Here is an 11,820-nt window from a genome sequence, read left to right as displayed (position 1 = left end):
TTTTTTTTTTTTTTTTTTTTTTTTTTTTTACTTGGCAGCTGGCTGGTACAGAGATCAAATCCTGGACCTTGGTGTTGTCAGCACCACAGTGTAACCAACTGAGCTAACTGGCCAGCGCCTTCCCTGTATTATCTTTTAATTGTATTTTTCCATGAACTTTTTGAAGTACCCTCCTATATATCCTATCAAACACTCATTCTTTCTTGAAATAGACATACTAAAAATGTAATTTTTCAGAAGCAATGTGTATTTTTCATAGTAGCAAACTACATTTTAACCCTTATATAAAGTAAACCTGGGAGAAAACAAAACCTAAATATAAAACAGACTGAACTTACTTGAAACAGTGCTGAGGCAATTTAGATGCTTTGATTTTTCTTGTTCTACTAGTGAAGCAAAACCAAGAAGAAATTTAGTCTTGAATCATAAGGAATTGGGATTTATAAAGAACATTCTAATATTAGTAGTTGAGAAATTATGAGTTTTCCTTCCCTGAATATCTTAAAATTGGAGAAATTTAAAAAATCTATATTGCATCCTGACTTAAGAGTTTTCTGGTAATAGGCTTGTTGGGTAGAAAAATCTGAGTTCAGATTATAATAATGTGTGTTCATCTCTACCATTTACTCAACAGAAAGTTTCAGATGATCATTTTGCACTTCATTGACTATCCCAGTTCTGGTTGATGTGGTATAAACTAACCTAGGTGGGCTGGTTGCTCAGTTAGTTAGAGTGAGGTATTATACTACCAAGGTCAAGGATTTGGATCCCTGTACTAGCCAGCTGCTAAAAAAAAAATCAAGACAAACTAACCTAGGTTCTGTTGTTCTGTCTGATATACAAGAGATTAAAATGATAAAAATTGGTAGAAAATAATAGCTCTTGAGATTGTGTTCTTATATTTTGAATAAATGACATGCTTTTATGAAAAAGAGTTAGAATCTCACCCACAAAGGGCAGCAATATGCTTTAAAAAGGTACGCTGCTAGAGAATGTATCTTGCAAAAGATACATTGCATTGTTCTTTATCATTCAAAGCATCTATTTTTTTATAACCACCTGTCAAAAAGCTGGAGCTTCCCTGTGATTAGGATTCTCAGATTTTTCAACCTTCTGATAATGAGAAGGAATATAAAAGACTTACTATCTAGCCTGGTTTTATTTGTAGGGGTGAATTAGTATGGTGCACTATGGATGTTCATCTTTTCCGAGGATATGCGTAGCACAAAATCCGTCCTTTACTCATAAATAAATTAAGGTGGTTAAAATACTGGATCTGAAAACCGACTTTTTTTTTTTTTTTTTAAAAAAAAAAAAAAAAAGAAAAAAAAAAAAAAAAAGAAAAAAAAAAAAAAAAAGAAAAAAAAAAAAAAAAAGAAAAAAAAAAAAAAAAAGAAAAAAAAAAAAAAAAAGAAAAAAAAAAAAAAAAAGAAAAAAAAAAAAAAAAAGAAAAAAAAAAAAAAAAAGAAAAAAAAAAAAAAAAAGAAAAAAAAAAAAAAAAAGAAAAAAAAAAAAAAAAAGAAAAAAAAAAAAAAAAAGAAAAAAAAAAAAAAAAAGAAAAAAAAAAAAAAAAAGAAAAAAAAAAAAAAAAAGAAAAAAAAAAAAAAAAAGAAAAAAAAAAAAAAAAAGGGGGTTAAAAAATGGGGTTTGAAAACCCCCTTTTTTTTTTTTTTTTTAAAAACCCAGCCCGGAAGGGGATCTTAACCCTTGACTTGGTGTTGTCAGCACCACGCTCAGCCAGTGAGCGAACCGGCCATCCCTATATGGGATCCGAACCCGGGGCCTTGGTGTTATCAGCACCGCACTCTCCCGAGTGAGCCATGGGCTGGCCCTGACTACTGTAATTGCTGATTATCATGAGACGCCTTCTGCCACCAGCTGCCTTAATGACTCTGAAATAGTTGCTTGTACTCTTTCTCCTTTGATTTTTAGTTTGAGGGTTATCTGTTTTGGCTGGTGAGAGATGGTTGCCTTCTACTTTTAAACTAATGGAACAATTCAGTATTTTTTTCACTAGTTTTGATTTCCAACTTAGCTGTATTCCTTACGAAACACTCAAAAATACCATTTCCACTTTTCAAGTTCTTTTTCCATCTTTAGTAATATAGTGGTGTTAAATTGTTGAGCTCTCATTTATTATTTAAATCTTTGTTGGTTAAAATATAGAGTAGGTGGGCCGGCCCGGTGGCGCACTGCTACAGTGCGCTGCTTGGGAAGCGCGGCAGGCGCTCCCGCCGAGGGTTCGGATCCCACATACAGACCGGCCGCTCACTGGCTGAGCGAGGTGCGGGAGCAACACCGAGGGTTGCGATCCCGTTGCCGGTCCCGGTCCGGTACGGGCGCGACACTGAGGGTTGCAATCCGTTGCTGGTCACGAAAAAAGACAAAAAGGAAAAAAATATATATAGAGAGAGAGTAGGTTTGATGAATTTAATGTGATTACTTCCTGCATTTTATTTCATCTCAATAAAAATTCAAGTAGAATCATAGGAAGGACATTAAAGAAAGAGTTTGATAAAGGATCTACAAGTAATATCCCAAATTTTTCATTGTATCTTTAATATGCTATAGATTTCTCCTTCCTTTTTGCAAAATTCAACTATCTTAGCTGTGAAAAACTATTTCCTTATGTTATATTACAAGGATTTTTCCTTCAAAGTAAAATCTTTGTACTTTTAATAGTTAGGCATTATAATCTATGAAAAGTTTTATTTGCATATACATTAATTAATTGTAAGTTTTTCTCTTCTCTTTCCTTCTGTTGTTTAGTCCAAAAGAAACTCTTCCTTCAAAACCTGTAAAGAAAGAGAAGGAACAGAGGACGCGTCACTTACTCACAGACCTCCCTCTCCCTCCAGAGCTCCCTGGTGGAGAACCATCTCCCCCAGACTCTCCAGAACCAAAGGCAGTCACACCACCTCAACAACCATATAAAAAAAGACCAAAGTGAGTTTGTGGAGGCATCTATCCTTAACTATAGCTTTCTTCCTTACTTTTGAGCCTAAATCTTGCATGTTTCTTCCACAGTTCACACCAGTAAGATCATAGAAGTTTGATCCTAAAGTATATTTAATTTAATTAATTAATTGGTTAATTAATTAATTATTTTAAAAAGATGTCTGGTAAGGGGATCTTAACCCTTGACTTGGTGTTGTCAGCACCATACTCTCCCAAATGAGCTAACTGGCCATCCTTACCTAGGGATCCGAACCCATGACCTTGGTGTTATCAGCAAGCACTACACTCTTCCAGGTGAACCACTGCAGCCCATATCTTTATTTTGTTTTAATGGACAAAAGCCTTTTTAAGAGACCCATTCATCTGTACCCACAGATACCTAGCAATGTTTTTAGGAAAACAAGAAATTCTCAAATCCAGATATATAGTCAACACTGATTCCATTGTGTCTTTTGATTTTAAAATACTTAGAGTATTAAAGAAGGAAAAAGCCCTTTTATTCAGAGTATGTCAACGTGTACACATTAACGAAAAATTAACAAATGTGGGATTTTTTTTTTAAACATGTAAATTGCTGTGACATAAATGTGTAGTATAATCTGGATCTGATCTTCTAACTGTTAGCACTCCTCTCTTAGTAATAAAAATAATTTATCATTTATTGAACATGTATTATTGCCAAAGATTTATATTTTATTTTTGTTGTAGGGATTTTTTTCCCGTTTTGTAGTTAAAACCAATACTCAAGAGAGGTCAGAACGTAAGCAACAAATTGATTTTTGATCCTATGTCTTCCTGAAACCAGAAATCTCTGCTATAGCACTGTGAGAGACTGTTTAAACTATTTATTTCATATTGTTTGATTTCTGCCTTTTTAATAAAAAATGTGTAAAAGATATAGGAGCCAGTGAAATCATCATTAAAGAATTGTTTTCTTCTTTGACCAGATTTAATTTTTTGTTTGTTTTTCTTTTTTGTGTGTGTGTTCTTATGTTTAAAAATAACTTTTTTGTTTTTATTTTTAGAATTTGTTGTCCTCGTTATGGAGAAAGAAGACAAACAGAAAGCGACTGGGGGAAACGCTGTGTGGACAAGTTTGACATTATTGGCATTATTGGAGAGGGAACCTATGGCCAAGTATATAAAGCCAAGGACAAAGACACAGGTAAATTTGCCACAAAATTCTAGATGTCAGAAGGTTAACAATTTAGCAGTACTAATGTCTTTTAAGTGGATTTAGGAGAAGCAAATTTTGAGTTCTAATTTGGCCTCCAAAAGTTATTAAAGAGACTAAAATTTTCCAAAAGAACAGTATAATTATTGCTATATAATAATACACTGTATGGTATATTATTAAAACCCTCCTCTTTTTTTTTCCATTCTAAACATTTTATATCTTGGTGGGAATTTTAAGAGATGGCAAAAATAAAATTTGTAGCTTGCTATTTGTTAGATAAGGGGGAAGTCCTTGAAGATAAAATGAAATATTTGAATTTCTGGTATATTTTAATAACCCAGAATTTTTAGGCCTAACTAAATATTGAATTAAAAATCAATTCCAAGTCTTAAAAAAAATCAGAAACAAGGAAGGGAACATAGGGAATTGATTGACTGATTGACTGGCAGCTGGGTGGTACAGGGATCCAAACCCATGACCCTGGTGTTATAAGGCTGCATGCTAACCAAGTGAGCTAACCGGCCTGCCCTTCCTTGGGGATATTTTTTTTAAGATATAAAAGTATCTGTCATCTAAGCACTAAAGTAGGCATTAAGTCTGTCTTTCAGAGTAAGGGCATATATTGTTGGTTTCTGGTGGTGGCCCCCAAAAATGCTAATTTGTAAAGATAACAGTTTGAATTTGTTTTGGCAGGAGAACTAGTGGCTTTGAAGAAGGTGAGACTAGACAATGAGAAAGAGGGTTTCCCAATCACAGCCATTCGTGAGATCAAAATCCTTCGTCAGTTAATCCACCGAAGTGTTGTTAACATGAAGGAAATTGTCACAGATAAACAAGATGCGCTGGATTTCAAGAAGGACAAAGGTACTAGCAAAGAATCACATTTCTACAGGGTAGATTGGTACAATCATATTGTCCTTTTTTAGCTTGTTTGCCATCAGAATTATGATGTTGGCAGATTGTTCTTGTGCTGAACAGTGCTTATTTAATAAAATGCCCTTTCTTCATTAGTGTTAATCATTGTTAATTATTAAAATATGCATTAGGTAGGTAGGGTCTGCTGTAACACCTAATAAAGCCAGCAGATAAACCATATAAGATCATCTTCTAATCAACGTTTCTCAGGCTTATAAAGTTTGGTGGTGGTGGTGTTTTAACGAATTATAAAACAGTAATGGAAATTAAAACAGATTTATCAGTGACTCTCATTTTCATATCATCCCTTCTGGTTATTTTTTGTATGTATCCATGTTTTTATATAGTGTTGCATTGATACAGTTTAGAATTCAAAGCAGGTATTTCTAAAACAGTCATCTTCAGGTCACATAGTGGTTTGATTTCTTGGAGTTGTAACTTTTGTCTCTGAAAGATAAAATTTTTCATTATTTTCATAATTATGTTTGAAGTAGTCTATACATGACCTCATCCAGCCTACTGTTATTAAAGCAAATCTGAAGGTTTAGAGATGGGCAACTGAAAATAGAGCCAAGTGAAGAGTCAAGTGAAGAGATGGCATCTGTGAATATAGTCTGGAATGTTAAAAGATTGAAGTATATAAAACTAGGAAGTTAATGGGTAAAGTTAAGCTGGACTTATTTACAGAGTTTCAAGGATATTAGCACTAGGGGAATAGCACCCCTCAAGTTTGATAGAAGTTTTAAAGCAAATAAAGAGAAATTCTGCTTATGCAAAAGTATTTAGGTAAATTAATGATGGTTAGATCTGAACAGAATTAAGAATACTAGGTATATATTTCTGGATGTGTCTTTTTCTGATTATGAAAATAATGTAACGTGTAGTTAGTTTCTGTAATGAAGCACAGAAAATTAAATTGGTTGCTTCTGGAGAGGGGCTTACTTTTTTTTATCTGTGCCACTCTGTACTGTTAAATCATTTACCATGTACTGTTTATATATATTTATAGTGTGTGTGTGTGTGTGTGTGTGTGTGTGTATTTTTATTTTGGCGGCTGGCCAGTATGGTGATCTGAACCTTTGATAAATTCTTTTTTTAAAAATCATGAAATAGGGCTGGCCGGTTAGCTCAGTTGGTTAGAGCGCAGCCTTATAACATCAGGGTCACGGGGTGGGCTCCCCATATCGGCCAGCTGCCAAAAAAACCACCATAAAATAATAATTAAATAAATTAATAGATATGATATATGCTCATTGTGGAAAATATAAAAATATTGAAAATACAGAAGATTAGGAATGACAGTCATTCTCTCCTACTCTATGCCAATATACCACCATCTGTAGAAAACCACTACAGTATTAACAGTTTGGTATATCTGCTCCTATATACTATACATATTATATTTATTTTACCATAACTGAGATCAAAGTGTATTTTGTATTACATAACTTGTCATAAGCAATTTTTCATATTATTAAGGTGTTTAATGGCTGTGTGTAAAGATACATAGACCAAAATTTACTTTACCAGTCTCTGTTGAGCATTTAGTTGCCAGTTTTTAAAAATATTATAATAGTACTGCCTTGAACATCTTTGTGCATAAATCTTTGCATTATGATTTATTTTCTTAGTATAGCTTCTTAGACATAAAATTATCTCATGAAAGGGGTTTTCATATTTAATGTTAGATTGCTTTTAAGAAAGATAACAATTTATGTCCCATCAGTGAGTGCCCAAAACACTGTATCCTCCCCAGCATTGAATATATCTTTTTAAAAAGTTACCTGGATAGGTGAAGTACGATATTATTTTGGGTTGCATTCCTTATATTACTTCTGAGTTTTTTCCCATGCTTATCAGTTTTACTTACTTTCTATTTTTTGAGGTGTCCTTTGCTCTCTTATCATTTGCAATTTTAATGTTTTTTTAAAAATTTGTATGAAGTCTTAGCTGATCTCTCTAAGATTTTTCTTTAATGCAGTGGTTCTTAACTTTGTTGGGGTCATGGACCTTTTGGAACGTCTTAGGAAAGGTGTAAACCCACTCTTCCAAAAATTGCACGTTTTTAAAATGTTGCATACTATTTCAGAAAGTTCAAAGAGTCTTACCCCCGAGATTAAAAATCCCTGCCTTTATACTACTAGTAGACAGAATTTTAGACTGCATAGATCATTATCTAACTAGGTCTTGTATTTCTTACATTACAGTTTTTGCTTTTATCATGCATCATGCCAAAAGTGGAAAGATAGTGTGAATTTCAAATAGTTTACACAGGCAAACAGACAAAAAACCAAACAGTTTAAGATCATTATCTAACTAGGTCTTGTATTTCTTACATTACAGTTTTTGCTTTTATCATGCATCCTGCCAAAAGTGGAAAGATAGTGTGAATTTCAAATAGTTTACACAGGCAAACAGACAAAAAACCAAACAGTTTGCAACTGTTCTCTTAATGTGATTCTGACTCCTTTTATCCACTTCTAAATTTAGGGTGCTGAATTAGATGATTCATCTTTCTTTCAATTCTTAAATAATATGAATGTCTCTAATAATTTATACCAAATATACTTTGTTGCTCCTGGCATATTATGTGAGTCCTCTTAACTAAGGTAAAGACTTTTACAAAAGTAGTCACAGACAATATGTAACAAATGGTCATGGTTGTGTTACAAATAAAACTTTATTTACAATAACAGGCAGCAGACTGGATTTGGCCCAAGGTCTATAATTTGCTTACTGACTTTAGATCATGAAAGGCTTGTAATCCAACGTGATCAGGACAGTTGTATTTTCAAGAGGTAAGTAGTCCAAAGAACTGGACTAGGAGTCAGAAGATTAATTCAAAAGGTAGTTCTGTTATTTATTATTAGAAAGGGTAAATTATTCAACTCCTCTTAGTTTTAGTTTTTTCATCTGTAACTTAAGGGGTTGATCCAGAGAGCCTTATGTCAACTCCAACATTATATTAAAATTTGAGGCATTGTTATTTCAGCATCCATTTTTTTCTTCTTTTAAATTTTTTTTTCATCTTATATAGGTGCCTTTTATCTTGTGTTTGAGTATATGGACCATGACTTAATGGGACTGCTAGAATCTGGTTTGGTGCACTTTTCTGAGGACCATATCAAGTCATTCATGAAACAGCTAATGGAAGGATTGGATTACTGTCACAAAAAGAATTTCCTGCATCGGGATATTAAGTGTTCTAACATTTTGCTGAACAACAGGTAACATAGTAACCAAATAGTGTTAAGCACTTTCTCCCACTCCTCTGACCCTCTTAGTTTCAGCTAGTTAATTGGGATTATAGGTAGACCCAATAGTTCATTTTTTTTATTTACGTACATCTGATGTTTGTACTTTAGGAACAACTTATGATAGGGACACTCTGGTCAGCAGAACCCCCAGATTCAGTGTTAGTGAAGAATTAACACAGGTAGGATTGTAAAGATTTTTTAATTGTAAGTATTCTAGGGAATCATTCAGATCCAGGAATATCCAGAGGTATTTTTTTTGCCATAGTTAGTAAATAATGTTGTAGTCCTAAGCAAATTCAAAGATATTTTGAGTTCTTAGATATATTGAGTATTTCGTTCTTAAGTATTCCTTATTTAGTGGTGAGAAACATGCTTGCTGCTTTAGTTGCTCTTGAGCCTTTATCAGTTACCTCCTTTCAGAGTGAACACAGGTGTAGTTGGTGATTGGCATTTCTGTCTAGTACCTACTCCCAGGTTTTAATATTGTAAACAAGCAGGAATCTGGTGGTGAACAAGTGTTAATGCTTCAGAAGGTTTTGTCATCTGCTTTCTTCCTTTCTGTTTATTTGCTCATACTGCACTGGTGATATCAGACATAATATGCACACTAGTCTTTGACAATAGCTCTACCTGTTGAGGGATGAACAACAAATCTGGTACCATGAAAATCAGGGAAGTGTTTGGTTCTTTAGGTAACTGGGTTATTTGCATCCATCTTTGTCTGGTTCTCCTATTATTTTAAACATTTCTGTTCAACTCTATTTAACAAACATCTCTATTTATTCAACTCTTTTTAACAAACATTATTATAGATAGGAATATGGAATGATTATAACAAATTTTTTGTCTTTTTAGAGTGGAATACAGGATTACCTGGGCCTGTCCTGGTTTTAGCACATGGGATGGTTGATCACTGTGGAGCTCAAAGTTTAGTAGGGGACCTAAACAAATTGCTCAATTCAGTAAACATTTATTAAACCCATTTCTTTTCCTTGAATTTGGGAGCACCTGGAAAGATACATACAGTCTTGAAGAATGAATTAGGGATTTATCAGAAAGACTGACAATGGGGGATCAAATTTCTAGGCAGAATAAACTGCATATACAAGAGCACATACATGAAAATAACATGTTAATGTTATGTCTGGAAAACTGTAATTGGGTCAGTGTTGATAGAGCAAGAAAAGTGAAGCACATAATGGCGAGGAATGAAGCTAGATAGTTACAAGGAGCCAGTTTAAGGATCTTGTATACCCCACTGAGGAGCTTAAACTTTTTGGGGTGGGGGCATTTGGCCAGTATGGGGATCTGAACCCTGGACCTGGGCGTTGTAACACCATGCTGTAACAACTGAGCCAACCTGCTATCCCGTAGCTTAAACTTTATCTGTAGGTGACAGGGGGCCATTGAAGGGAGCTGGTTTGGTTTATTTTTTGTTTTTTAATTATACAAGTAATGCATTATTTTTAATTGTACTTAAATAACTTTATTATGAGACAAAACATGGTGTTAAAAGACTGTCCATTTCTATTGCTATCTCTGTGACTCATAATCCCCATTAAAGTTGGGGATTGGTGACTCTACATCCATAGTATACAGTACATGAAGAACTTAACAATGATGGCTATCAGCTTGCAGCTTTCTGGTCTATAGTATTAATATACTTTTTTCTGTTCCCTTTGCTCCTCCATGGGGGAATGTCTCAAGGAAGGAATAATTGCAGTTCTTCTTGATGTTCAATCTGGTAGGCTGACCCTTTCCAGCCCCTAACTTCCCACAGTTAGAAAGCTGATGAAGTTCCAGACTAAACTGAACTCCTTCCTCAGGTTGCTAAGCAGGATGCATTGTAAAAGTTACTAGAATGTTCTATGGCAGACTAATTTCACTCAAGAGACATTTATTTAGTACCTAGTGTGAGCCATGCAGGAAATATGCTAGGTGCTAGTGATATTTAGGTCTAACCTAATCTCCATAACTATGTACTGTATTTGTTGCCATTTTAACTTTCAACCTTACTATGTCCCTTGAGTCTTGGATCATCTCAGGCTCTCCGAGTAAGGATGCCAAGAAATTTGAGGAATCCTCTTTGTCTCAGTACAAGTTAACTATTCTTTTACTTTTTGCTTTTTAAAAAATTTTCTTATAAATTGAACTTTAAAATGTAATGATGTTTGGGGCAGGTGGGTAAGGTGCCCGTTATCTTTACTAGGAATGATAAGGGTTGATTTAATGTAGAATTGTGTTGCTAGTAATTGCCTTATGCTAATGTTCTGACCCATTGCTTATACTTTGGGGAGCACTTCCTAGCATAGCCTCTTTTCTCTATTATCTCTCTTTTCTGCCTGATCTGAGCCATCAGACACCTGAGATATCACCAGCCTCATACAAAAGAGTGAGGTGGCTTTTCATTTCCCAAGGCTGTAAATATGATTAAATAGGCTACATGAATTCAGATAAATATGATTAATCCATAATAGTTAACAAATGGTTTTTTTTTTTTTTCCTTTTTGTCATTTTTTGTGACCGGTAACGGGATCACAACCCTCAGTGTCGCACCCGTACCGCGGCCGGCAACGGGATCGCAACCCTCGGTGTCGCGCCCGCACCACGCTCAACCAGTGAGCGGACCGGTCTCTATATGGGATCCGAACCCTCAGCGGGAGCGCTGCGGTGCTCCCAAGCGCCGCACTCTACCGAGTGCGCCACCGGGCCGGCCCAACAAATGGTTTTTAAATAATTTCTCAACATTTGTGTTGCAATTTCATAAATTATTCCTTGACGTCACTGTCAAAGATAGAATATTGAGAAGAGTGAATGTGGTTGTGATCTCTTTAAGAGAGTGACTCTTAAAGTATGCTTTTCAGCAGATGCAATGGTGTCACATGTGTGCTTGTTAGAAATGCAGATTCATGGGCCATGACATGCTGAATCAACATCTCTGAGAATGGGGTGCAGGGCACTGTTTTAACAAGCTCTGCAGGTGAAACTTTGAGAACTTCTCTAAGGTGATAGTCTATATCTTTGTGGCATAGGAGATAATGGTAGTATGTTAGTAGATGGGGGCTTCGTTCATCATAAAAATTGCTCCGATTATAGCTGTAATTCCATTTGAAAAAATCTGTTAAAGCCACAGTGTTGTGGTGGTTTACTTATTACTATGAAAAAATGTCAGAATTATAAGAAAAATGAGACACTAATATAGTTAATAATATATATAATTAATATTTTACCATATTTACTTTTTAATTTTTCTGCTTGAGTCATTTTAAAGTAAATTACAAGAAATGGCCATTTAGCTCAGTTGATTAGAATGTGGTGCTGATAACACCAAGGTCCAGGGTTCCATTCCTGTACCAGCCAGCTGCCACAAAACAAAACAGAATACAAAAAAGTAAATTACAGATGTCATGACATTTAGCTGTAAGAACTCTGAAAAAATTAATTATTCCCTAAGTATCTTCTAATACCCAGTCCATATTTTATATATATATATATATATATATTTTTTTTTTT

At 34.5% G+C, this 11,820-nt stretch overlaps 1 protein-coding gene across 1 annotated transcript in view; it reads left to right on the top strand.

The window, feature by feature from the left end:
* The window catches only part of CDK12 (cyclin-dependent kinase 12), a 42,935-nt gene that overhangs the window by 12,572 nt on the left and 18,543 nt on the right, over nt 1–11,820 (top strand). Inside the window, exons 3-6 of the mRNA XM_008573602.1 lie at nt 2,770–2,946; nt 3,984–4,123; nt 4,829–4,999; nt 8,088–8,277. Coding sequence (XP_008571824.1) covers nt 2,770–2,946; nt 3,984–4,123; nt 4,829–4,999; nt 8,088–8,277 — 678 coding nt within the window. The remainder of the gene's footprint in view (nt 1–2,769; nt 2,947–3,983; nt 4,124–4,828; nt 5,000–8,087; nt 8,278–11,820) is intronic.

This window comes from Galeopterus variegatus, unplaced genomic scaffold, assembly GCF_000696425.1.
Source record: "Galeopterus variegatus unplaced genomic scaffold, G_variegatus-3.0.2 Scaffold938, whole genome shotgun sequence".
Taxonomy (NCBI): Eukaryota; Metazoa; Chordata; class Mammalia; order Dermoptera; family Cynocephalidae; genus Galeopterus; species Galeopterus variegatus.
Note: the sequence above shows the minus strand (reverse complement) of the source record. Positions and strands in the feature narration are given on the sequence as shown.